Raw genomic sequence first — 26,896 nt, 5'->3', positions numbered from 1 at the left:
TGCCCTCTGGCTCTGCATCTATTCTCTCATTCTAGAAAGTCAGCACCAAGAGCCCCAAGAGGTTTTGAGAGGAGCAGTAACTTGCCCAACTGGTGGCAGGTTGTGCCAGGGGAAGAGCAAGAATTCTTCATAAAGTTACTAAAAACAGGCAAATCCCATAAAGATGATATTTTTTCTCACAACTCTGACACCTCTTTCCAGTCTTGAGGCCTTGAAGTAAAATTTTCTGCCTCAGGAAGAGGCGAAAGTCTGACTTCTGGGACAGATCTGCTCCTACTTATTAAGGGTATTTAATTCTTTGTTTAGCTCAAATTGGGTGCTAGATGGTAAAGGTTCAAGTTCTCACTTCTTGGGGAATTTAATAACATAAAAGCTAGTAAAATGAGCAAACCAGGACACTGTTTTCAAAGTCTGAGCCAGAAAGGCGCCAAAATAAAACAAACTTGCCTGCTACAGTAGAGAATTATTTATTCCAAGAGAAACTAGAATAATAAAGACTGGAGGTAGGAGAGCATGAGGACTATAAATATATGAGTGGAAGAAGGGGTGAGGCTGAGGGTGAAGGAGGGTGTGTGTGTACAGCCAGGTAGAAGGTAAGTATTTTTGTTCTTATGGGAGTTGACCTTCCATTTTACTTGTGTATCAAACACAGTTAAATCAAATTGTACCAGCCATTGTTTAGGAGGCTCCTGTATTACAATAAGGGATAAAGAAAAGCACAGTCTAAAGAGAAGTTAAGAAAATCACGCTGGGAAACTGAGCACGGTTGATGGACTGCTCTGAAGTCTGCGGGGAGTAGGCATGTAGGCACCTGATCATCACAGTACTGGCTCGGTCTTCCACTTGGGGGTCAGTATTTTCTAAACAAGTCAAACCTCTCATCTGCTGGGACACTGAGCACGCTCCTGAAGGACTCCGGAAAAGCAGCACACATCAGGTTCTGTTTCAAGATGTGCCTTTCTCTTCAACTTTGATAGGAGTGAATGTGCTAAATGTCTTGATAGAGAAGGTCATATTTGGGAATATTCTTGGGATCAATAGGACTTTGGACAATCAGTTTTCCCCTCATTGCTCCTCGATAAATTACTTCAATCAAATCTATGAAGTCTTGTTTGGTTTTGAAACTTCCCACAAACTTAGTGTGATCTGGAGACCTAGACAGCATAGAAGAGAAACAACCTCGCTCAGAACTTTTAATACTTACTTGCTGAAGACCTTTAGGATAAACAGAATGAACAGGAGCTCTGTTACTTTCTTCTTGTCTGGGAGACTTCAGACATAAAGCCCGACATTGCCTTTACATTTCCGATTACAGGGCCTGTTTGATAAATGACTAAAACTGGTGCTGCGGGCCACTGGGGTAGCAGGTAAGCTCCCTCATGTGAAATGCTTCTGCTTCACGATCTATTTTAATCACTTTTCAAATCATTATCAAGTAGAATTCTCTGAGTGTTGGCCTGGGCATAGTTTGTTTTTTGGTTGTTGTTTTTGGTCAGGCACTGTGCAAACCCTCTTAACTAGTTGTGGTCTCTGAGTTCCAGTTAGCTTCTACTTTTGAGTGGTGGGTACTGAAATTTTTTTTTTTTTTTTTTACTATTTCAAACATCAAGTGTGTTTATTTTAGAAATTTTTTAGAAAAAAATAAAATCACCAGTGATGCCAGAGGCCACTGGGTGTATATCCTTCCAATCATTATGTATGTATGTATAGGTTTGTGTGTATGTACATTTCTTTCTTTTTTTTGTTTTGCTGAAGAAGATTCACCCTGAGCTAACATCTGTTGCCAACCTTCCTCTATTTTCTATGTGGGTTGCTGCCACAGCACAGCCACTGATGAGTGGTATAGGTCCGCAGCTGGGAACTGACCCCAGGCCGCCAAAGTGGAGCACACCAAACTTAACCACCAGGCCATGGGGCCGGCCCCCGCATTTCTTTTTTCACAACAATAGGAATCATACCAGACAAACTATTTTGTAACGTGCTTTTAGCAGTTAACATATATTTCTTTCTAAGTCCTAAACATCATCTACAACATCAGAGTAAATGGATACCTAGTATCTCTCTGTGGATATCTACATTCTTTCTAAGTATTTTGCTTTTTTTTTTTTTTTAATTTTTTTTTTTTTAAAGATTTTATTTATTTTCCCCCCAAAGCCCCAGTAGATTGTTGTATGTCATAGCTGCACATTCTTCTAGTTGCTGTACGTGGGACGCGGCCTCAGCGTGGCCGGAGAAGCGGTGCGTCGGTGCGCGCCCGGGATCCGAACCCGGGCCGGCAGCAGCAGAGCGCACGCACTTAACCGCTAAGCCACGGGGCCGGCCCAGTATTTTGCTTTCTAAACAACGGTGGGATGAATACCCATACAGCCAATTTTGCCCACTTTCATGATTATTGTCCTTCAGATAAATTCCTGGAAATGCAATTGCTGGGCTAAAAATTTTATACATTTTTAAGGTGTTTGATATGTATTGTCATAAATTGCCCTCTAAAAAGATTGCACCAAATTAATACTTACAACAACTGTATTCTAGGAGAATAGATAGCTTTAAAACACTTAAAACATACAATATTTGACACACTTTCAAATTGATAATGACAGAGCAGGCACACAGATCTAGACAAGTGGACACCTCAGCCACAGTAAGAAATGATAAGAATTATGGATATATTCAAAATAAATATTAAGTACTGGGGTGCTGACTGGATGAAATTGAAGGCATGAAAGAAGATTTCATGTTACTTATTCTTTTTTGTGTGTGTGTGTGAGGAAGACTAGCCCTGAGCTAACATTCGATGCCAATCCTCCTCTTTTTCACTGAGGAAGATTGGCCCTGGGCTAACATCCGTGCCCATCTTCCTCTACTTCATATGGGACGCCGCCACAGCATGGCTTGACAAGAGGTGCGTCGGTGCACGCCCAGGATCCGACCCGGCGAACCCCAGGCCGCCAAAGTAGAACTTGCGCGCTTAACCGCTACGCCACCCATGTTACTTATTCTTTACAGGTTTTGTTGAAGAATGACTTTGAAATTCTCTGAGTGGCAGAAGATAGGAAACTTGGCAAGAGAAGCATGACTTAGTTTGCAGGAAGGAATACGTCTTTTATAACTGCAACCTACTAGTCCCAAAAGTTTAAGAACAAAGATATATTTTGTTTAAGTGAAATTCCTGGGAAACTTGAAAAAAAACCTGTTCTACATTTTCTACCTGAAGGATGGTTAGTGCTTCATGAACCATACTATTCTTTCATACTTAAGTAGGAAATTAAAATTTGCCAACCACACCAGAACACTCATTTTGCACCAAAGTTTCACATAAAAATTTAGAGAGTGCATCAGTGGAGGAAACAGTACCAACACAAGACTCACAGAGCCACCCTCACATGCAAACAGGTGAGTTACTGGAACTGCGTAGATGAAGGAAACTTTTAAGACCGCAACAACTTATGTCAACCTAACTTACCCATAATCCACTTTCATATGCTGCCCATTGAAGAAAAACACAGTAGATGGAATATAGCTGATGTCAAAATAGTGTGTATAAACTGGAGTTTGGTCCACATCTACCAGATATATAGCAGCCATTTTACTCAAGTCAGAAGAGGTCTTAGAAAGCTGCAAATGAAGAGAGAGATGTAGGTTATAACATGAGAGGTAGCTAAGGTTTCTTCTATGAAACTTTTTAGTAGAATAGTTTTCTGTTTGAAAAAAATTCCTGGGAGGCTGGCCCCGTGGCATAATGGTTGAGTCCAGCGTGCTCCACTTTGGTGGCCCAGGTTCGTGGGTTTGGATCCTGGGCCCAGATCTACACCACGTGTCACCATGCTGTGGCAGTGATCCACATGTGAAGTGGAGTAGGACTGGCACAGATGTTAGCTCAGGGTCAATCTTCCTAGAGCAAAAGAGGAAGATTGGCAACAGATGTTAGCTCAGGGCTAATCTTCCTCAGCAAAAACAAACAAACAAACAAACAAATAAATAAATAAATAAATTCCTAGGCCCAGAATCTAGCCTGCTTGAATTCCACATTAGACACAGTGTAACCTTATCATTCAGAGTCTGAATCACTGTTGGGAGGGTTATGAGAAGGCCCTGGGTAAATCGTGTGAACATATTTCTTCATTTTTTTTTTCTATTTTTGACTATAAAGGTTTTTTTTTTTTTGCTGAGGAAGATTCACCCTGAGCTAATATCCATGCCAATCATCCTCTATTTTTTAGTATGTGGGCCAGCAAAACAACACGGCTGCTAACAGAGTGGTGTAGGTCCACGCCCGGGAAGGGAACCCAGGCTGCTGGAGCAGAGCACGCCGAACTAGGCCCCTGGGGCTGGCCCTGACTGTAAAGTTTTTATAAACTTTTTATGGATTTATCAAATCCATGCTCACTTAAACAAAAACACAAAACAATTCAGAAGTATGTACTAGACACTGAAATTCCCCCAAGTCTCTTTCCTTCCAACCCCCCCATAAATGATAATTATAATAGCAAACACCTACATGGCACTTAAGATGTGCTAACTGTCCTAAGTGCTTTACACTTGTTAACTCCTTTAATCCTTACAACATTTCTTTTTTTTTTTTTTTAAATATTTTATTTATTTATTTTTCCCCTCCAAAGCCCCAGTAGATTGTTGTAGGTCATAGCTGCACATCCTTCTAGTTGCTGTATGTGGGACGCGGCCTCAGCATGGCCGGAGAAGCGGTGCGTCGGTGGGTGCCTGGGATCCGAACCCGGGCCGCCAGCAGCGGAGCGCGCGCACTTAACCGTTAAGTCACGGGGCCGGCCCTTACAACATTTCTATGAGGTATACACTATTACAGTTCCCATGTCACAGGTGAGGAGACCGAGGCACAGGGAGGTAATCTGCCCCTTGTCACACAGCTAGTTAGTATTAAGGCTGGGATTTGAACTCAGGCAGCTTCAGAGTTTATACCTTTGACCCCTAGTGATAGTCCCTCTCTGCTACAGCTGAGGGTGTAATCCTCTGGCCCTTCCCCCCAGGTAACGCATCACACACTCATTTTCAATCACAGTAATGAGGATTCTTAAAATTGATCCACATAGTGGGTGTCAGTAATAAAAATGGTGGAAGAGGTCTTAGTCCAGGGTAAGTCTCTCTCCATAATAAACAGAGACAAGAATAAACCTACTCTGTCCCATACTCCCCACCAACTCATCAGAGTGTGAAGATGTGCTGTGAAAACACAGATTATCATCAGGCATACACTGGAGGCAGCACACTAGAAAAGCATATTTGCAGGCAGAGGAAGCGAAGCTCAAATCCCAGCTCTGCCATGTAGTGGTTCTGTGCCTGTGGGAAGTCACTGATCTCCCCGGCATTCACCTGCTCCTCTGGGAACAGTAATAGTAATTATCTAACTGTTGTGAGCAATAAGATGATGTTCACAGATGCTTGTTATTAACGTTTTCTGCTCTTCGCTGCCTTGTTGGTGATGCTGAGCTTCGACTGCTGTTAGTGGGGAAGCACATCCAGGACAGGCTCAGCACAATCCCAGTTTAGGGGTGCAGCTCAGGGCAGACACACGATCAACTCTTAAAGTGTGCTAATGAATGAAGGGCTACATCCCTGGGCCCTGCCTGCTCCCTTTCATGCACTTTGCAGATGTTGAAGTGAGAATGTATAGATTTTTAATGAAAACCATTTCTTGTAAAAATTCACTTACAATATCATCTAGCTGCAGACAGACAGGATCCTCGTCTCTCCCAAACCTGAGGACCAGCACCTTCTCTGCAGTACTTTTTATCACCTGGTCTACTTCTTTTTTGCTAGTCAGCTTGGGCAACAGGAAGCTCATCTTGAAATAATCCAAATATTAATCCTCACTGTTAGTCCTAAAATCAAGTCGTAATGTTTAAAGACAGTTAGACTTAGTGCATGAGTCCTAGTTAAACAAATTAAAAAGCTTTGGAATAGGTAATATATTCAGATGGTTTAAAAAGAAACAATATAGAAAGACCTACTGTGAAAAAATCCCTTCCTCCGGCCCAGTTCTCAGTGCCCCATTCCCCCCGACACCAGGTAACTACTTTCATTAGTTTCTCATGTATCTTCCAGAGTTTTGTTATGCATTCACAAGAAAAGACAAATATGCATTCCTATGGTTTCTCCCTTTTTTACCCAAAAGATAGCCTATTGTATCAGTCAGTTTTCCAGCAGGAGAGAGATGACATCCTCAAATTTGGTAATTTGAAGAGACTTTCATTAAGGCAGGGTGTAGGAAACAACAGGTACAGTGCTGTACTCTGGGGCTAGTCACAGTAGGGCGCTGTTCCCACATGAGGCCTGAGGGAGCCACGGGAGGGAGGAGTTAGCAGAACTGTGTGGGAGGACTGCTGAATGGAGAAGGCCGCTGTAGAGGAGGCCAGCCTGCAGTTAAAGGACGCAGCCACTCTCCTCCCTCCCTCTGATCTGCTAATGCTCCCACTGGCTGCCTCCCTCTGGAATCAGAGGGCAGGGGAGCTGCAGAAGCAGGCAAGCCTCCTGTCCCACAGCAGTCTAGAGAAGGAGGAAGAGTGGATCTGGAGGAGCAAACGACAGATGTCCTGCACATACAATTTACCCACTCCTCTGCGCTTTACACCTTTTTACCTAACATAAGAAGATCTTCCCCTATCGCTACACAGAAAACTTCACATTCTTTGTCACAGCAGCATTCTATCTCATGTATGGACCATACTTTTCAAACAGTCCTTTACTGACGAACATTTGTATTACCATGAGTCCTGGCTTAAAGATTCTTGGTGCATATCTTACTAGGTGCACCTATCTTACCACATGGCAAACACCGATTAAGTGTGTGTGAAAACCACATAAAAATAAACAAATCGTAAAATACTGAGATAGAAGGGGCCTAATCTAACTCCCTCAATTTACATACTTGTTTGTTTATAGTTACACTCTTAGCTAAAGAACTAGGACTAGAATCCAGGCCACCAGATTTCTACTTCAGCATTCTTTCTACTACAATAAGCTCCTATTTTTATGACTGAGAAACTCTTTGATCAAGGAGCTTTATTTTTGAGTCCATCCATGAGAGACTCCATCGAGATACTTGATATTTTGAATTCATTTCCAAAGTTGGCTAAAGCTAATAAAAGGGAGGATTTCTTTCTGTATTTTTTTTTGTGACAAGTCACATTTTAAGATATGAATTAATAAAAATTCACATAGGAAATGAAATAGTTCCAGTAACAGGTCATACTTTACAAAGGGAAGTTGATTGCCAGATGGGACTTCATCAAATGTGAGTGGCAGAATAAATTACTGATGAGAGGGAAAGTCGAAGAAAAGATGGCTCTGTCCCACCACTAGAATTCAAACTAACAGCAACTCCCCTATGTTACTGATGAAGAGGAGGAAGTGAGGGGAGGACAAAGCTTCAATAGGAGGGGAACCTGGGGGTTGGAGAGGTGTGGGGTGGGACTGGATAAATGTTGGAAAGAGGAGAGAGAAACTGAGACCATACCTAAGAAAATGTCCATAGCGAAGGATAACAACAGCGAATTCACAAAAGAAGAGGTACAAATGGACAAATATATTTGGAAAGTTAAGATTTACTACTAAGCAAAGGAAAGCAAGTTAAATGATATATTTAAAAAAGCCATTAAATTGGCAAAGATTAAACAATGATGGCAGGAGTGTGAGTGAAGGGGCAGGCATTCATAGTCTCTGCTGGAATGTAGAGGAGCAAAACTTCTCTAGAAAGAAAACTGAAATACTCTTTGGCTAACAATGCCATTTCTGAGAATTCCTTCTTAGTAAGTAATCAGACGTGTGCACAAAGATTTAAATAAAGGACATCCATCACATTTATAACGGTGAAAAACCGGAAACAACCTAAATGGCCATCAATAGGGGACTGGTAAAATAAATGACAGTGCAGTCCTGCCATGTACTATTATAGAGTCGTTAAATATTGTGTTAGAGATGAACACTGCAGATACTGAAGTTCTCCATGAAGAAAAATGTTATAAAATAGTATATGAAGATCCCCTTTTGTACAAAACCTAACTATAACGCATCTGTACATGTTAACATAGAAAAATAACTGGAAATGAATATCCCAACACACCATCAGTGGTAATCTCTGCGTGTGAACAGACGAGTGATTTTTATTTACATTGGGGTGCGCGTCTTTACTTCTCCAAAATACCCGACGTATATGTTTTTAACGATGCCTGTGATTAGGCTATTCCTGGCCCACAACTGCCAGGGAAGATGATACTCACTTTACTTGTACAAGTCACTTCCCTCTTTTCCACTTCAGGGCTGTCGGCACCTCCGACCCTTCTCCAAAAAGCCGGGACGCGGGCGGCTCCTTTCTTCCGTCCCAACCGCCGCAGCGACCCTACTCCAAAGTACCCCCAGGGGCTGATGCCTAGCAACCCTCAGCGGCCCACTTGAGGGGACGGAAACGGAAAGAGAAAACGCACAGCCGCAGTAGACGGACGCGAAACAGTCCCCACTCAAGCGCTCAACAACAAGAACAGACTGTTCTAGTCACCGCCTCCTCCCCCGGCTCTAACCGGAAGCCTTAGAGTCACTTCCGCCCTTATTAAACATGACCGACCTCTCTGCCTCTCCTTCCCCCTTCTCCGACTAGAGGCGGGCCTTCGCCTCTTAGACTAAGCGTGATTGGTCGCAAGGAGACTCGGAAGTGTCTCTGATCAGAGCCCCACAGGAGGGCACTCTAGCCTTGAGAGCGTGGTCGCGTTGTGTCCCACACAGGGAGCCCGGAACTGGCGTTTTCCGGGCTGCTCTCGATGGTACCCTTGGACAGATAGAGGGGACCGCGCAGCGTTTCATGGGACAATAATGGCGGCTTTCGAGGTTGAGGTTTTGGCTCTTTAAGGCGGTCTGAGCCAGGAGTGGCGGCACCGGCGCCCCAGAATCCGGGACAGAAGGTCCCGAGAGTCGGGCTTGGTGAGGTGAGTGTCCCTTCTTCCTTCCTGACGTGCCCTTCGCCAATCATGGCGGCTCCAGGCGGCGGATATCAGTCCCTCGCTCAGGTTCTGGCCTGGGTTTGGCAAGTCTTGTCCCTGTCACCCAACTTGCCTCACTCACCCTAAGGATGCTGCGCCAGTCCGTCGTGCCCCGGCCTTTCTCCTTGCTCTGGTCAGATCCTGCTGCCTGGGGCGGCCTCACTGGGGTCCAGGGATGCTGCCCGGGGTCCACCCTTCCTCAGGTCTCGGCATTAGCTCCCTCCCAGACGGACGCCGAGCCCAAGTAGGGCTCCTTGTGTCTTCCTCTTCCGTCACAGTGTATCTCTACCAGGCCATGTCTTCTACGAGAATATCAACTCCAAGAGGGCGGGGCATTTGTCTGTCTGTTCTCTGCTCCATCCTATTGCCCAGAACAGCGATTGACTCACAGAACGCACTCAATGAATAATTGTTGGATGAGTAAATCCAGTTTCTTTCTTCATCGTTTTTCTCCTATCCCTTGTGGCTTCTTTGCCATTAATCCTTCTCCGGAATCTAGCCCTTAACTCCTTATTTGTTCTGCTCAGCAGCGAGTTAAGTCTGTCAGACTCCTTGTCCTGTGCTGCTGGTATCTTCCCTTGCTGTCTGTAGAAATGTTTGGCCTCTCATCTCTTATAATCAGTTTAAACTCATTTATTCATTTATTCATCAGACTTTTATTTTGCTAGGTACTGGGCATAGCAGTCAACAAGACAAGGTTCTCTCTCCTGCATAGAATGACGTTCTAGGGATATATTTTCTAGTTCAGACTACTGGTGAGCAGAGTCTGTATATCTTACCTTCCTATTTAGATATCCTCACATGCGGACAGATGTTACCAATATGCAGCTTCCTTTTCTATTCTGCCTGATGGCATTTTTCAAAATTCATCTCTTGTTTCTGTCCATGTTATGAGTCTGGTCTGTTTGGCAATATTCTTCTATAGAGCTGTGCATGTTAATTAGAGCTGGGCAACACCTTCTGGATTCTGGTGGTACCCTACCCCTTGACAGTTCCTTTGCTTCACTGACTTGTTGGAATGAGGAGAATTATCCAAGCACTCAGAATTGAGTATGTTTATAAACGGATGGTGTGTAGCGGGAGGTAAAGAGGAATTTGGTACAAGTTGAATGCGAGGAAATCTTGCAGTCACCTTGATACTTTTTAGAAACATTGTTTCCCAGCCTAGTGCTTCTCATCAGTATTTGTGGTGAACATGGATTGTTATTAAACAGATTTTGACTGCTGTGAGGTTTTTCTTTTCTACAAAACACAACTAATGTATGGATCACATGGATAGTAGCCTTGTACCCCACTATCTCTACTTTGCTGTATCTGTAGTTTAAAGGGAGGGACAAGTAGAAGAACTCATGTAAAAAAATGATAAGAGACTCATTCGGTATATAGGAGCACAGCAAATAATGTAACAGTTCCGTTTGTGTAGTTTTTATGGTTACAGAGAGCATTCAGATGCACTTCCTTGTTTGATTCTCACAACAACTTCATGGATTAGATAAAGCAAAAATTATTTCCATTTTACAGATATAGAAATTATGCCTAACCACAGATTAAGTTATTTTTACAATCATACAGGTAGAAAATGTCAAGAGCCTGGATTCTAATTATGGTTTCTGACTACAAATCTTTTGGTATTTCCCCTATACTCCCTTTATAGATGCCACCAGGCTTTAGTAAGTGTCCCTTAGTGAGGTCTGTTCTTGCCTGGATGATATCCTCTTGGATCCTGGTGTTTGGCTTGCGTGTGTGGGCTGTGTGTGTGTGTATCTATTTCTGATGTGTCTTGGGGTGGTGGTAAGAGGATCTTTTGAGATTGTCAATGACTTGATGGCAAGGTCTTGGCAAGAGATAGCTAAAGTAATCCTGGCCTTGAGATGGAGGTTAACTCCCTAAATATACCTATAACTACAATTATCCTTGGATATAGCCGAGCCAAACTTTCTCTCCACTTATGTCTAATACCAAGTGATTTGTCTTCCTTCCAGAGAAATCTCAGAGCCTGTCATGGAGGACACCAGTGAGGATGCCTCGATCCATCGATTGGAAGGCACTGATCTGGACTCTCAGGTTGGCGGTCTTATTTGCAAGACCAAAAGTGCAGCCAGTGAGCAACATGTCTTCAAGGCCCCTGCTCCTCGCCCTTCATTGCTGGGACTGGACTTATTGGCTTCCTTGAAACGAAGGGAGCGAGAGGAGAAGGATGATGGGGAGGACAAGAAGAAGTCCAGAATCTCTTCCTACAAGGACTGGGAAGAGAGCAAGGATGACCAGAGGGACGCTGAGGAGGAGGGCAGTGATCAGGCTGGCCTAAGTAGCCGAAAAGACAGGTAAAGGCCTTAGGGTGGATTGACCCAAAGGGAATGAACATGGAGGCCTGAAAATAACATCCCATGTTTCTCTCTCAGTTTCTTGTTGGACATTTAGAGCTTTATGATTTTATTATGATTTTTTAATATTGAGGCTAGATAGGAAGTGGTATTTTCTTCAGATTTATGGGAAACATTCAAAGGCAACTGAGGAGTAGATGATGGGATTAGAAATGCTTTGCGTTGTCATGTGTAAGTCTGTAGTACCAGGGAGATAAGTGGAAAAGGACAGGTCACTTGTTTGGCGCAGCGAAAGGTTTGGGGCAAGGTTATTTTTCCTATGGAGGGGCTCTTGACCAGCTGCCCTCCCTGTTTCAGACATTACCGAACTGCTCGGGTGGAGACTCCGTCCCACCCTGGTGGTGTGAGTGAAGAGTTTTGGGAACGCAGTCGGCAGAGAGAGCGGGAGCGGCGGGAACATGGTGTCTATGCCTCGTCCAAAGAAGAAAAGGATCGGAAGAAGGAGAGATCGCGGGATCGAGACTCTGACCGCAAGAGAGACAGAGGTAGACTGCCCAGCATCGTTCCTATCGCCTGTTAAGCATGTGAATTAACATGTGCGCCTTTTTCCTGTTGCAGGAGTTTTTGTGACGCCGGTTAATTAGGGAGGCCCGTTTGCATGTCACCCTAGTTGGTTTTGACCCTGCTGGGATTGGGAATAGTAGGCAGTTTGAGAAAAGAGCTGTTACTTGCAACGTAGCTACTTTGCTTGAGTGTGTGGTCCTGGTTTTATTATGAAAGTTGGTGATAAAGGTGATAATGGGTAATATGTGTGAGAAGCGAGAGTTTACAGTAGCGTTGGCGACAGAGAAAGGACAGTGCTGTGGAGCAAAGCTAGATGTAAAATGCAAGCTGGCTTTGCTCAGTATTAAGTTTCATAGCTTATAGACTTGTAACTATTAAACAGCTATTCGCTATAGTCTTGTAACTATTCTTTTTTGAATTCTTGCAGGACAATAACTGTTACTGTGAGTTTGAAACTTTCTAGCCAGTAACTATTTTTTCCCCTTGAGAGAATGGGGATATGTGAGTTTCAGGAGCCCATGGATCGCATTAGAGCAGTGCAGGTGGCACCTGTGAGTGAGTGGGAAGGCTCATCCTTTCTTTAGGGTGAAGACGGGTGGAAGTTAGGACGGGACACATGTTTTCTAAGCTTCGTGTGTGACTCTTGACAGATGAGCGGGATAGAAGCAGGCACAGCAGCAGGTCAGAGCGAGATGGAGGGTCAGAGCGCAGCAGAAGAAATGAACCCGAGAGCCCGCGACACCGACCTAAAGGTAGACTGAGCTGTTGCTGGTGGTGGTTTGTGAGGGGTCAAGTGTATAAAGGCATGGTGAGCAACTCCCGTCCTCAGTGGGGTTGCTGCGGACAGTCAGAATTCCTGATTCCACCTTGAGTTTCTTGTAATGCTTGGTTCTGGGTCAGGTCAGAAGGCCTTGCACTTCTCTGTCGAGGGAGATATGCTCCTTTAAGGTGATAGGCTGGTTTCTGAATAGCCCGTTTTCCAGATGGCAGGAAAGAATAGGGAGCTGGGGCAGAAGAAGGATTTATTAAAACAAATTATTTATGTTTTAGAGGGATATGTTTGCAGAGATAAATTGGATATTCCTTAACATATTATTATAAACACAGATGAAAACTGGACCGTTAAAGTTCAGATATCTTTAAAAGCTGTCAGAGCCTCTTATCCATTACAAATAGGTGCAGTTTATAAATAAAGAAATTTGGGGAATTGACTTTTGGCTAATAGTTCTAGAACCATGTCCTGGTTAAATTACATGTTTCCAGTGGATGTGTCTTTTGTGGCCCCAGATGCAGCCACCCCTTCAAGGTCTACCTGGGAGGAAGAGGACAGTGGCTATGGCTCCTCAAAGCGCTCGCAGTGGGAATCACCCTCCCCAACGCCTTCCTATCGGGATTCTGAGCGGAGCCATCGGCTGTCCAGTCGAGATCGTGATAGGTGATGTTCTGGGCGGAGCAGCCTAGTTTCTCTGGCTGGGTGGCAAAGGGTGGGCCTGATGAGGGTGTAGGGATCGGGCCAGGAGAGCAGATGGCAGCTGGAGAGCATGGCTCAGCTTAGTGACTGTTTAGTGATGCTGGTTATACTGTTCCCCAGGTCTGTGAGGAGCAGGTACTCAGACGACACACCTCTGCCAACCCCATCCTACAAATACAACGAGTGGGCCGATGACAGAAGACACCTGGGGTCTACTCCGCGTCTGTCCAGGGGCCGAGGTAAGGTGGGCGGGGGTAGGAGGCCAGAGAGCAGGGTCGCTCATCCTGGTGAGGCTGAGCAGAGCTGTGCTTTCAGAGCTGTGCGGCTCTGTAGGTCTGTTTGTGGTCGCTGGGGTTGTGTGGACTGACTTGCTACGTGTTCTTTTTCAGGAAGACGTGAGGATGGTGAAGAAGGAATTTCATTTGACACAGAAGAGGAGCGGCAGCAATGGGAAGATGACCAGAGGGTAAAAACTTTACATCTTTGAGGGACTGAATGAGGGGTGGTGGCCATCTGTATATGAGTAAGTGGCAAGAGGTGTCAGAGCACAAGGGCCACAAGTGACCCTCTGGCAGAATTGGACTTTGATGAGGGCGGTTAATACTGGACAGTCTCAGGGAGGTTGAGCTCTCTTCATTCTCGAAGCCCTGGAAACTCTTTCCAGAGGCACAGGCTCCACAGTGAAACTTCTCACCTAAAGCAGGGCAGACCTCACTTTTCTAGTTATGTATTAGTGCCACCATGTGGTAAGTCTAAGAAGTGCAGTCATGATGGGCTGCCATATAAAGTCTTCATATGTCAAGTTGGTCACTGTAGTTCTCCTCTGGATGGCTCATCTTAGAGTGGGGTGGGCTCTCTCCTGCACCTGTCATGAAGGTTGCTCCCCCACACTACTGGCTTCTTACCAAACCTCTCCTCCTCTTCTGGCCGTATCTTGTGCATAAACTTAATCTGCCCCTTGTTCTCATTGCTGTGTCTTGTGTGCTGCAGCAAGCTGACCGGGATTGGTACATGATGGATGAGGGATATGATGAGTTCCACAATCCCCTGGCTTACTCCTCTGAGGACTATGTGAGGAGGCGAGAGCAGCATCTGCATAAGCAGAAGCAGAAGCGCATTTCGGCTCAGCGGAGACAGATCAATGAGGTGAGGCTGCCTACAGTAGTTGGAGCAGATTCAGAGCTGGAGTTGGGGGCATGTGGGAGAAGCAGCAGGTCACGTCCACTGATGACAGCACAGCTTGTCTCCCCATTGCCGAAGTACCAGATGTAGCTACACCTGCCTGTGGAGGTAGAGGAGGGGTGGGCCTGGAACCTTTCAGCAGCTTATAAAAACCCCAACTCATAACTTCCTGGAGGGCTGCGTTGATGAGAACTGATGTGGTGGGGTCTGTGTTATTTGTGTCTCTGAGTGGGGCTGGGGACGGTCACCATTTGTGTGTTCATATAGAGGTTCTAACTTAGATATAAAATGCTATTTCTTGGAAAAAGTACTGCAGACGATTTAGGGTCAGCGACTCTTCTGCCTCAGGAGCTTCAGGGTAGAGAGGCCTGTGACACCTCTGTGGCCCCCCGTGACTTTCCTGTCAGGACTTGATGTGTGAACTTGCCCGGTGACCTTCAGGATGACCTTTTGGTTGCAGTCTGAGTGTGGTTTCCCACCGTGTCCTCACAGGATAACGAGCGCTGGGAGACCAACCGCATGCTCACCAGTGGGGTGGTCCATCGGCTGGAGGTGGACGAGGACTTTGAAGAGGATAGTGCAGCCAAGGTGCATCTGATGGTGCATAATCTGGTGCCTCCCTTTCTGGATGGGCGCATCGTCTTCACCAAGCAGGTGAGGTTCCTCTCTGGCCAGAGAGGAGGACGCTCAGAAAGACCTGAAGTGGAAGAAGAAAGAGGGGAAGGAAAGGAGAGGGGGAAAAACGCCCCCATCATGATAGGGTAGCAACCTCTTTATGAGGGCAATCATGAAATGGACCTTCTGGTTGAATTTAGTGATTGATGGGGAATTTCTCTTTTTCCTCAACCTCCTGCAGCCAGAGCCTGTGATTCCAGTCAAGGATGCTACTTCTGACCTGGCCATTATTGCTCGAAAAGGCAGTCAAACAGTGCGGAAGCACAGGGAGCAAAAGGAACGCAAAAAGGTTGGTTTCTTGTCACCCGGGCCTGTGGAGTCTCTGCATGTTTTTCTTTTCTTCTTTTTAAAAGTCGTATTAGACCTCACAGGTAGGGTTCCTGTTGGAAGTTGGAGGACACCACAGAGCAAGAATCAGCCCTTGGAGGAGGGCGTTGTGTTCCTCCACCAGGGCCTCAGTTAAGACAACCACGGGGCCTGGTGTTCTGGGAGCTTGAGGCTGGAAGATTGGAATGCGCTGCTCGGTGCCACTGCTGCCCTGTGGGATTTACCACCTGCTAGAGGAAGCCTGTTGTCAAATGGGATTGATTTTCCATTGACCACAGTCGTGTCACAGGATGGAGCAGACTGACTTTTTGTGTCTTTTTCAGGCTCAACACAAACATTGGGAACTGGCTGGAACCAAACTGGGAGATATAATGGGTGTCAAAAAAGAAGAAGAGCCGGATAAAGCCCTGACGGAAGATGGTAAAGTGGACTACAGGTAGGAGTCTCGGCCAGCGGGGGGCTGTCTCTGAAGACTGGGGCCCTCAAGGGCACTTGCAGCAGAACTGATGGAATTCATGGCTCGTGAATAGGAAAATGATAAGATGGCACTTTGAGTCTCTGGTCTCTTCTGGTCACTTCCTCCTGGTCTCTTTCTTCTACTATCTTCAACTTTTCGATATTATTCCTACTGCCAGCACTGCTACTACTGCAGGAACTTCCTCTGTGCCAGGCAGTGTCTAATGCCTCAAAGATACGTGCTTGGTGAACTCTCATCACAGTCTGTGGGATAGGTGCTGTTATCATTCACGTTTTTCATGTGAGGAGAATGAGGCCCAGGGAGGTTAAGTAACTTGTTTGAGGTCACCCAGCTAGTAAATGGTGGAGATAGGATCACACCCAATCTGGCTTCGGAGGTCATACTCTTAGTCTCTCTGCTAAAGTGCCTTTCAGATGTTCAGTGTGGGAAGGTGGGGTTTGTCCCCTTAGATTTCAGTTCAACATAAGGAAGAACTATTTTCTTTCTTAATAGGTTCGAAATAGCAAGGGTTGTCTTATCAGATAGTGACTTCCCTGTTCATAGGAGTATTTAAGTAGATGTTGGATAACTGCTTATTGGGATTCCCACATTGGGTAGGTGACTGGACTCAAGTGTCCCCTGTGAATCTCATCCTTTGAACACTCTCAGTCCTATTGAGCTGTCATCTGAGTTAATAATTCTCTGTACTCCTGTGAGAAATGTCCCAAATGACAAATTGGTACTATTGATCAGCCCTTCTTAGTCTCTGGTTAATTTAATCCCTTAGGTATTAATTGTTAGCTGACCAGGAGTGACTGGGAAATTAGAAATAGGAAGCTTGATGGAGTGCAAGGTAGATCTGACTTTCCCAGAGGAAAAGTCCCCTGGGAAGGGGTGGGTGGAAGACTGTGTGGGCTGATGCAGCACTGAACTGGTGTCTTTCTGCTGTGCAGTCTTGGGGAAATTACATAGTGCTTTTGAGTCTTGGAATATGTACATGTGTCAGGTATTTGAGTGCTTTCAGAAGAAGTTGTAGGTAAATATTAAGTGGGATTGTTCTCACAATTCTTTGAAAGTGAAGCCTTATAGACTGTGCCATCCTGCCAAGAGGAGGGAGGAAGTCTGACCTGGGTTGTGACTCTGCCCGCATGACTCCCCCTTTTAGTCCTTTAAGCATTATACTGAACCAGCCCAAGGGTTTTCCCTACAAGGTAATGACCTGGTGATTACAGCTCATCTTCTGGCCTTTTCAGGGCAGAGGGTTTGCCCACTTGTGAACCTGTGACTCCTCTGAGCTGTATGCAGCTCTGTTTGGCCCAGGGCTGTGGAGTCTGTTGTGGATGCTCAGACAGCAGTTCCAGTCCCTGAGGCTGGAGGAGATGAGAAGCATCTCACATCACCTGGCTGCTCTGGTGTCTCAAAGATTTATTGCATCTTGTTGAAGTAGTTCTGGTTCTTGGGTGTAGGAAGAAGGGTAGTAACCCAGTCAGGAGGGAAAATGTGCATGATCGTGCAGAGTGCTTAGGCTGCTGTGTCTTCTCAGGACAGAACAGAAGTTTGCGGATCACATGAAGAAAAAGAGCGAAGCCAGCAGTGAATTTGCAAAAAAGAAGTCGATTCTGGAGCAGAGGCAGTACCTGCCCATCTTTGCAGTGCAGCAGGAACTGCTCACTATTATCAGGTGATTCCGCCCTGGGGCCCGGGAGTTCCAGTATGGAATCGGGTGTCCCCTTTGTCTCTTGGGTTTACTGGGAAGCTCTTTTTCTTTCGGGCATTGGATCTGGTGGAGAAGAGAAGGAAATCTTTTTCTCTGACCTGGGTTCCCTGGGCTACGCTGTGTGAAGAAAGCAAGATGGCATCATTTTGTCTTAGTTCACTTGTTTAAACCTCACCGTCTTCTAGATGTTTCAGCTGGTGTCTCAGTATGGGGCTGTTTTCCCAGGGAAATCCTCCTCTCTGAGCAAGCATGCTCCTTGGATAGCCAGATGTGGGGATAGGAGGTGGCAGTGTCTTCTTGGAGGCTCAGAGGTGGCCTTCCACTTGGGCTCATTCGCCCCTTGACTTCTCTCCCTGTAGAGATAACAGCATCGTGATTGTGGTTGGGGAGACAGGGAGTGGGAAGACCACTCAGCTGACCCAGTACTTGCATGAAGATGGTTACACGGACTACGGGATGATTGGGTGCACCCAGCCCCGGCGTGTGGCTGCCATGTCGGTGGCCAAGAGAGTCAGTGAAGAGATGGGGGGGAACCTGGGCGAGGAGGTGAGTAGGCATGAGGGCTGAGCCATGTAGTTGTTATGTGGTAGCTTCCGTCCATTTGAGCTGATCTGCTAAGGCCTGGACTCAGCATGGGATGTGCTAGCGGTGTGCTGGTGCCCAGAGCTTCTGAGCCATCTCTCTGACCTCCAGGTGGGTTATGCTATCCGCTTCGAAGACTGCACTTCAGAAAGCACCTTGATCAAATACATGACGGACGGGATCCTGCTCCGAGAGTCCCTCCGGGAAGCTGACCTGGATCACTACAGTGCCATCATCATGGATGAGGCCCACGAGCGCTCCCTCAACACCGATGTACTCTTTGGGCTGCTCCGGGAGGTGAGGGCTGTAGGGTCCAATCCCTATTTGCCCGTGGGACTTTGACCAGTGTGCTGCCAGTAGTTAGTGACCGAGGCACTCCAGGTGCACTAGGGTCTAGCCTGGGGAAGCTGAAGGGGTCTCTGACAGGCCAGAGCTTCCCCTGAGGCCTCTGAGTGCCGGGTTCAGACCTGGTGGTGTAGTTGACTCTGTTCTTGCTCAGCTGAGGGACTCATGGTTCTCTTGGCTGTGGCTTGAGGGGTTCAGTTTTCAGGATTGTTATGAGTCTGATACGCTGGTTCATCAGCTTTGGCTTCTATTTCATTGGGAGTAATGCTAATGAGACTGGAGGGTGGAAGGCAAGGGTCTCAACCCTATGGGGAAGCCTCTGACTGACCTTTTCTCTTAGGTGGTGGCTCGGCGCTCAGACCTGAAGCTCATTGTCACATCAGCCACTATGGATGCAGAGAAATTTGCTTCCTTTTTTGGGAATGTTCCCATCTTCCACATCCCTGGTCGTACCTTCCCTGTTGACATCCTTTTCAGCAAGGTACTGAGGCCTCTATTTTTTGAACTGGTCCTGACCTCTGATACGGAGCCAGGTGGAGGGTGTGGGTAGGGTACTGAGCTGGGAAAGGATTTGTGGTACCGTGGGGCAGATGGTGCAGCCTGCAGCTCCAGGGCTTGGAGACAAAGGACTGTGCTCTGGGGAGGTTTTGTCTTCTTGTTTCTTTGGAGCGGAAGTGCAAGGCCCAGGGAGGGCAGTCAGGCCCATCCACAGGTCTGGGAGCCCTGAAAGTCTGCTGGCTCTAGCCCCAGACCAGTGACTGGCCACCAGTTCCCAGAGGGTTGCCTGGGCTGCATTTTTTCCGACACTTCCCCCTGGCTGGTGTTGCAGACCCCACAGGAGGATTACGTGGAGGCTGCAGTGAAGCAGTCCTTGCAGGTGCACCTGTCAGGGGCCCCCGGGGACATCCTTATCTTCATGCCTGGCCAGGAGGACATCGAGGTGCGTGCCTTGGTCATGACCGTGATGAATGGATGTATCGTGTGTGTGAGAGTTTGGGGCACCAGTGTCTCACGGCTCCCCTCTGTGCCCTCAGGTGACCTCAGACCAGATTGTGGAACATCTGGAGGAACTGGAGAATGCACCCGCCTTGGCCGTGCTGCCCATCTACTCTCAGCTGCCTTCTGACCTCCAGGCCAAAATCTTCCAGAAGGTGCAACAGCAAGGATATCTGTCCTGGGTCCCCACCTTTGGGTCTCCCTGGATTCCCCCATAGGAGGGCAAGAAAGAGATGGTGTTATTTTTCTGGCAGGGGTGGGGTGTGCTCTTTGCCCTATAGTCTTTCCTAACTGAGGGCCTACAGCCTTCCCTCCTTGCACCTGCTGCCCCGGCTCTAGGCTCCGGATGGCGTTCGGAAGTGTATCGTTGCCACCAACATTGCTGAGACATCTCTGACTGTCGACGGCATCATGTTTGTTATCGACTCTGGTTATTGCAAATTAAAGGTAAAAGAAGACACAGGTGCTGGGGCCCTGGGCCTTCACCCAAAGCTAACTCAGCTTAGGGGATGGGAAGGCAGGCCCCGGGTCCTCAGCCTTTGAACAAGAGGTGTCCATGGGAGTGGTGGTAGTGTTTAAGAGGCTAACGTTTAAGCTGACTTTGCCTTGTGCTTGATTCATTTAATCGTGGTGATAACTCTGTGAGGTGGATAATTTAATAACTCAGTAGAGATCACAGAGCTGGTATTTGTGGGGAAATTTCTTGAGGTTCCCGGCTTCAAAGGGATGGCTGCCTGCATTGCTAAAACGCTTTGCTCTGTAATTTGTAGCAACCAGGGTTTGTCTGTCTTTGTCTTAAGCCTGCCTCCGTTTTTCCCCTCACTCTGTTTTTAATTAGCTCTTTGCTACCCCCTCCTAGGTCTTCAATCCTAGGATTGGCATGGATGCTCTGCAGATCTACCCCATCAGCCAGGCCAATGCCAACCAGAGGTCGGGGCGAGCAGGCAGGACGGGCCCAGGTCAGTGTTTCAGGTAGGAGCCCTGTGCTAGCCTGCTTTCTGGGGCAGTGCTGGGATTGCTGAGTGCGGAGCTCGGGCTGGGGTGGGCGGGATTGGCCTGTGATCCAGCAGAGGGATGCTGGCCCTCGAGCTGATCCCCAAGGCCAGGGACCAGTGGTAGGGCTGCCCCTTGTTGGTCCTCTCATCATATGCTGCTGAGTGGAGAAAGTAGCCTTTCCAGGCAGCTCTGAGGTCTGAGCTTGGGTTTTAGGCAGACCTACGTTGAATGTACCTACAGTGGAAGACCAGTAATTCAACATACCTCCGTTCAAGGATAAATCTGAACAAATTACATCATTTGTTCTTTTTGACTTCTTCAATTATTCTCTTTTTTTTGGTTCTGATTTTTAAAAAGAACATATTCACTATAGAAATTCAGAAAATACAGAAAAATATAAAGAAAAGAAAACCCAGCCATAATTCTGGTCCCAGGCTCATTGGTTCCAGAAATGAAGCAAACATGTAGGAGACTCTAACAGAAGAGTGAATTGGCAGGACTGAGTTTTGAATATGTGGAAATTTATGACTCAAACAGAAAGGGGTGGTGGGGGGAGAGATGGGAACGCCTCCCTACCACGGCTTTCATCTGTGCTGGCTGTTCCGGGTGCCCGTGCAGTGAGAAGCCAAGGTGGCGTTGGTCTTCCACTGCACTGATGTCGGCGTCGGCAGCCAGGCCCTGTTGAGAAGCGCAGCTGGGCTGCGTGGTGGTAGGTGTCCCAGAACTTGGTCTTCTCCCGGGCAGGCTGTACACCCAGAGCGCCTACAAGAATGAGCTCCTGACTACCACAGTGCCCGAGATCCAGAGGACCAACCTGGCCAACGTGGTGCTGCTGCTCAAGTCGCTCGGGGTGCAGGACCTGCTGCAGTTTCACTTCATGGACCCGCCCCCGGAGGACAACATGCTCAACTCCATGTACCAGCTCTGGATCCTGGGGGCCCTGGACAACACAGGTGCCGTGGCCCCGGGAGCCGGGCAGGGCCCCGTGGGCTCTGGCCCCTGGGATCTCTCCCTCTTTACTGCACTGTGTCCGCTGAATATTGGGATTTGCTCGTCTGTCCTAGGTGGTCTGACCTCGACTGGGCGGCTGATGGTGGAGTTCCCGCTGGACCCAGCCCTGTCCAAGATGCTCATTGTGTCCTGTGACATGGGCTGCAGCTCTGAGATCCTGCTCATTGTCTCCATGCTCTCGGTCCCGGCCATCTTCTACAGGCCCAAGGTGGGCAGGTGGTGTCCAGCTCTCTTCCCAGAAGCCTCAGGGGGAGTTAAGGGATTCGAGAGGGGAATAGTTTCTCTCTCTATTATTAAAATGGAAGGGAGGGGCAGGGAGCAGTTTCCAAAGAATGATTTTGCTGTTTTCTTTTAAGCAGGTTGGGGTAGGCGAAAGGATGAGCTCGATTGGTGGTTCTCAGGGAGTGTTGTGGAAATTTATAAGAGCAGATTTTTATCTTCTATTATGGTTGTGCCTGAGCCCTCACATTTTGGAATAAATATAAACTACTTTATTTTTCCTGTATTATTAGGGCATTATATTGATGCGTTTGAAGTTGTGTGTGCGGGCAGGTGATAGTGTAAGAACCTCCCAGCTCTTCACGGTGGGCCTGGACTCCCCCGTGCTTAGAGTGAAGGTCCCTCCTTCCTTCCTTCCTAGGGGCGAGAGGAGGAGAGCGATCAAATCCGGGAGAAGTTTGCTGTGCCTGAGAGTGACCATTTGACCTACCTGAACGTCTACCTGCAGTGGAAGAACAATAATTACTCTACCATCTGGTGTAATGATCATTTCATCCACGCGAAGGCCATGCGGAAGGTGGGGGCGGTGGCCCAGATAAGCAGGGTGTTGGGACGAGGGGTGGGAGGCAGGGGAAGAAGTGTTCTATCCTTGCCCACCTGTGTCCTGCTCTAGGTCCGGGAGGTGCGGGCTCAGCTCAAGGACATCATGGTGCAGCAGCGGATGAGCCTGGCCTCGTGTGGCACCGACTGGGACATTGTTAGGAAGTGTATCTGTGCTGCCTATTTCCACCAGGCAGCCAAGCTCAAGGTGAGCCCAGAGGAACCCAGTGAACTGTGGCCCCTTCCTGGCCTGATACTTGTCTGAGGGCAAAGTTCTTCCCTTTCTCACTGCACGGTTCTGCAGATCCGGGCTTCCCCCCAAAGTCTGTGACAAGACAGTGTTAAGCGACAAGGTAGCTGCCCAGATGAGCAGCGTTTTCCTGATGTGGCCACCTGTTGTGTCTCATCCCTAGGGAATCGGGGAGTATGTGAATATCCGGACAGGGATGCCCTGCCACTTGCACCCCACCAGCTCCCTCTTTGGAATGGGCTACACCCCAGACTACATAGTGTATCATGAGTTGGTCATGACCACCAAGGTGAGTCTTTTCTGAGGTTGGCTTGCATGACGTAGGCCCTCCTGGCTGGGCCAGGCCTGTGTAACCCCCCACTGTCTTCTGGGACGAGCTTTCAGCTTGGGAGGCTTGAGGCCACATGTGTTGTTTTGAGGGGAGTTGAGGTTGGTTTTCAGTCAGGGGTTTGGGGATGTTAACCTCCCAATTACCGTGGCCTGGACTGTGCCAGCAGGATGGTTTCCTACTTGCTGCCTGGGACAAGGAACCCCTTTTGGAGTTGGAAGGGTTTTCTGAGGGGCTGGGCCTTTTGTCTTCAATACTAGGGCGCGTTTTCTCAAGCAGGAGGAATTTGCATGGGAGGAGGGATTAAGATTCCAGTGTCTGGGCTTTTCCCTGCCCTTCTCAGCCTCTCAGTCCTGGGGGTGGGGCCCTTCCCCCATAGCTCCTAATTGTGGAACCGCTGTGGGAGGGACAGCCTGAAGCGCTGCCCTTCTGTGACCACCGCTTTGTGGCCTTCCTCCTGCAGGAGTACATGCAGTGCGTGACCGCTGTGGATGGAGAGTGGCTGGCGGAGCTGGGCCCCATGTTCTACAGCGTGAAACAGGCAGGAAAGTCTCGGCAGGTAAGGATCCTGCACTCTCCTGGGGGTTCTCTTTGCCTGTGGGATCCATTTTCCCCTCAGCCTGGTCATCTGACCCCCCTCTTACTTCTCCCTCAAACATAAAAGCTGTGATCCAGCCAGGCTGATCTGTCTCATTCCCCCACCCACTCTAGTTGCTTGGTCTGTTGAGACTTTTTTAAAAAAAACTTATTATTTACAAGTCCAAGTATTTGTAAAAGTGGAAAAAACAGTATAAGGAGCCGCCGTGAATTCATCACGTAGTCTCCATAATCGTCAACATTCTGCCAGTCTTGTTTCACTTATTCCCCCTCCATACATACTCATTTTTTTCCTGGGATATTTTAAAGCATATCTCAGATATTGTGTTTTTTCACCCATAAATACTTGCATGTGTGTCTCTAAAAGGACTTTTTTTTTAATGAAAATATAACCTCCATGCCATTATCACTCAACAGAATTAATCCTTCATGTCACCTAAGTCTCCAGTCTTGATTCAGATTTCCCCTGTTATCTCAAAGATAACTTTTTATGATTGATTTGCTTGAATTAGGATCCAAACATTGAAATTCATTGTTATATGTATTAAGTCTTTTATTCTAGAACAGGCTCTGTTTCCACCCATTTTTTATGAAGACATTGATTGGTTGGAGAAACCAGGTCATTCATCTTATAGAATGTTCCATGGTCTGTATTGGGCCAATTGCTTCCTCATAGTCTTGTTTAACTTGTGTCTGGATCCCATGTACTTTCTGTAAACTAGTAATTAATCTAAAGCCTTGATCAGATTCGGGCTCAGCTATTTTGGGCAAGGATGCGTAAATGCACGTGGTGCTGTGAACTTCCTTTTAGATCCCGTCAGGAGGCACACAAGGTCTGGTGGTCCTACTTTTGGTGATGCTAAGATTGATCAGGGTTCAGCCTGATCCCTCTGTTACAAATTCTCTACCTACCGCTCCATCTCCTCACGGTTTTAGTGTCCGTCGATGGCCACCGCCTAGATCCATTATTTCGGGGTGCAGAATGTTGCCAGGCTTTTGCTCCCCGCTACCCTTCTCAGCATAGTCTTCCTCACACCGGGCCTGCACACATCTTCTTTAAGTCTGTCCTTTCCAGCCGGATGGTAATGCCTTCCCTATTTCTAGTACTTCCTGCCATAGTTGTGAACTTGATAAGAAAATGTAAGTACTTACTGAATTGAGTGCTGAGGCATGACAGGGTTAGGACCGAATCGTCCAATGTCTGTCTTGAATCAATGAGAAAAGCAAGCCTCGGCCTCAAAAGGAAAGGCAGCCTTGGTGCTGGGGCAGGGAGCCGCATGGCCCTGCTCTGAGAGCTGGTGCAGTCCACACAGCACCTGGCTTACAGCAGGGAGATGGGTGCAGATGAGGCCTCCTCACTTGCCAGTCCCCAGTGGCCCCCAGTACCTGTCTCTTCTTTCTCTAGGAGAACCGCCGACGGGCCAAAGAGGAAGCCTCTGCTATGGAGGAGGAGATGGCGTTGGCCGAGGAGCAGCTGCGAGCCCGGCGGCAGGAGCAGGAAAAGCGCAGCCCCTTGGGCAGTGTCAGGTGAGCTTCGGCCTTGGGACCCTGGCTGGGTGGAGCCTGCCCCTGGGAGGCTCCAGGGAGCAGCCTGAGGCCCCGAGGCAGGGTCATGATTTAAGAGAAGTTGAATGTGTAGAGGTGAATTGGTGATAGAAATTGACTGTGGTCCCATGTGGAGACATGGGAGGAGTTCTGGACACACTTTCAAGGGTGGTGATACACCTGCAACTCCCTGTCCTGGTCTGTCGTGTTGTATTGAGGGCCTGAGGAGGGCTGGAGTAGCAGGGTAGTTCCAGCTTTACTGACAAGCTAGGCTTGGAAACCACAGTGGGGAGGCGAGAAGGGAGCCTTGGGCTCTGGGTCTGTGCTGGTGCCCAGGGTTAGGTCAGTCTTCACAGATGAAGGGCACAGTCCTCTGCAAGTCTGCCCTCACTCAGGGTCACCCTCCCTTCTGACCAATTGTTACAAATTTGGGGATCCCCATGGACTACTTCAGGTTTGATAATTTGCTAGAACAACTTGCAGAACTTAGGAAAGTACTAACACTTATGATTACAGTTTTATTATAGCAAAAGAATACAAATTGGAACCAGCCCAAGGGAGAGATGCATAGAGCGAGGTCTGGGAAGGTCCCAAATGCAAAGCTTCCATTGTCCACAGGGCTGCATTACCCTCCCAGAACATTAATGTGTGACAGTACGCACAGAGTACTGCCAACCAGGGAGGCTCACCCAAGCTTTGGTGCCCAGAGTTTTATTGGGGGTTTCATTACATAGGTACATAGATTGAATCAGCACCCATGTGGTTGACTCAGTCTCCAGCCCTCCTTCCCCAGAGGCTGGGCTGACTTCACGAGGCTCAAAGCACAGCCCTCTAATCACACGGTTGGTCTTTCTGGCTGGGCAGCCCCCATTGTGAGTCATATTGTTAGCATAAATTATCAGATGTGGTCTGAGGGCCCACCATGAATAACAGAGATGCTCCAGTCCTTTGGGAAATTCCAAGGGTTCAGAGATTACTTCCCAGGAACTAGGGACAAAGGCCAGCCAGATTCTTTATTACAGAGCTGGAGTGGCGGCCTGGTGAGGTGGCTGGAAGGCTACCTCCATAGCTCACCTAGGGGAGATGAAAGGAGTTGTTGAAAATTCCATCTTACCACCTTCCTTAGTGGATATCAGAATGAGGTGATACTTGATTCTGCTCCCAATCACAAATGAGGAAGGCAGGGGAGTGGCAAGGCTCTGGGGGAGAAGACCCTTCAGCCCCAAAGTCTGCAGTGTGAATCCTAACCACTCTTTCTGTGTCTCTAGGTCTACAAAGATCTACACTCCAGGTCGGAAAGAGCACGGGGAACCCATGACCCCTCGCCGCACCCCAGCCCGCTTTGGGCTGTGAGCTGAGGCTGTCCCTGCAGAGGCTGGGAGCCAGGTATTAAGGCCTGAGCCCTGTGTCTGGAGCACACCAGACCTGCTATCTGTGTGCATCACGGCCCCTGGGGGAAGCTCCTGCTGAGGCCAGGCTCTGCCACGGAGCCCTCAGCGCAAGAGCAGCTGAGAAGCTGCCAGGGCAATGAGAGGTGGCCGGACCCATTGTATTCAAATAAGCCGTCCCAGGACGCTTGGGGTATAAATGACTTGGCCATGACTGTGTTTTTTTAAATTTTTGTGTAAAGCAGCAAAATAAACGTAGAGGGAATTGTAATTTGGTTATAATTCAGGATTTGGAAATAAATTTATTGTTTGTAAGA

General features: G+C 47.7%; 3 protein-coding genes across 4 annotated transcripts in view; 1 reads left to right on the top strand and 2 right to left on the bottom strand.

Moving 5' to 3' along the window:
- The window catches only part of PKD1L3 (polycystin 1 like 3, transient receptor potential channel interacting), a 354,098-nt gene that overhangs the window by 113,673 nt on the left and 213,529 nt on the right, over positions 1-26,896 (bottom strand). The gene's annotated exons all lie outside the window — the stretch shown is intronic.
- On the bottom strand, positions 452-9,243 carry TXNL4B (thioredoxin like 4B). 2 transcript variants are annotated; one of them, XM_058528171.1, is made up of 4 exons: positions 9,088-9,243; positions 5,687-5,855; positions 3,464-3,615; positions 452-1,154 (listed from the first exon to the last, which is right to left on the bottom strand). In XM_058528171.1, the coding sequence occupies exons 2-4, from the start codon at positions 5,816-5,818 to the stop codon at positions 989-991; spliced, it is 450 nt and encodes a 149-aa protein (XP_058384154.1). In that variant the 5' UTR covers positions 5,819-5,855; positions 9,088-9,243; the 3' UTR covers positions 452-988. The 2 variants fall into 2 exon arrangements, with proteins under 2 accessions (XP_058384154.1, XP_058384153.1); XM_058528170.1 differs by lacking the exon at positions 9,088-9,243 and adding an exon at positions 8,253-8,521.
- DHX38 (DEAH-box helicase 38) lies at positions 8,679-26,896 on the top strand. The gene is made up of 27 exons (XM_058528167.1): positions 8,679-8,951; positions 10,988-11,329; positions 11,687-11,874; positions 12,544-12,645; positions 13,181-13,328; positions 13,485-13,603; positions 13,754-13,830; positions 14,355-14,510; positions 15,039-15,200; positions 15,403-15,510; positions 15,872-15,984; positions 17,549-17,686; positions 18,082-18,268; positions 18,416-18,601; positions 18,990-19,130; positions 19,479-19,589; positions 19,684-19,800; positions 19,985-20,092; positions 20,505-20,617; positions 21,386-21,594; positions 21,706-21,860; positions 22,293-22,448; positions 22,545-22,679; positions 22,885-23,010; positions 23,513-23,608; positions 25,052-25,173; positions 26,460-26,896. The coding sequence occupies exons 2-27, from the start codon at positions 11,007-11,009 to the stop codon at positions 26,542-26,544; spliced, it is 3,681 nt and encodes a 1,226-aa protein (XP_058384150.1). The 5' UTR covers positions 8,679-8,951; positions 10,988-11,006; the 3' UTR covers positions 26,545-26,896.

The sequence above is a fragment of the Diceros bicornis genome, chromosome 32 (genome assembly GCF_020826845.1).
Source record: "Diceros bicornis minor isolate mBicDic1 chromosome 32, mDicBic1.mat.cur, whole genome shotgun sequence".
In the NCBI taxonomy this organism is placed as follows: Eukaryota; Metazoa; Chordata; class Mammalia; order Perissodactyla; family Rhinocerotidae; genus Diceros; species Diceros bicornis.
Note: the sequence above shows the minus strand (reverse complement) of the source record. Positions and strands in the feature narration are given on the sequence as shown.

Excerpts from the sequence above, each read along its gene's own strand:
- TXNL4B (XM_058528171.1), bottom strand. The coding sequence starts at position 5,818 with ATGAGCTTCCTGTTGCCCAAGCTGACTAGCAAAAAAGAAGTAGACCAG. Across the intron at positions 3,616-5,686 it reads GTCTGCAGCTAGATGATATT|CTTTCTAAGACCTCTTCTGA; the intron begins GTAAGTGAATTT and ends CTTCATTTGCAG. Across the intron at positions 1,155-3,463 it reads CATATGAAAGTGGATTATGG|GTCTCCAGATCACACTAAGT; the intron begins GTAAGTTAGGTT and ends TATGCTGTCTAG.
- DHX38 (XM_058528167.1), top strand. The coding sequence starts at position 11,007 with ATGGAGGACACCAGTGAGGATGCCTCGATCCATCGATTGGAAGGCACT. Across the intron at positions 19,131-19,478 it reads TTGACATCCTTTTCAGCAAG|ACCCCACAGGAGGATTACGT; the intron begins GTACTGAGGCCT and ends CTGGTGTTGCAG. Across the intron at positions 19,590-19,683 it reads CTGGCCAGGAGGACATCGAG|GTGACCTCAGACCAGATTGT; the intron begins GTGCGTGCCTTG and ends CTGTGCCCTCAG.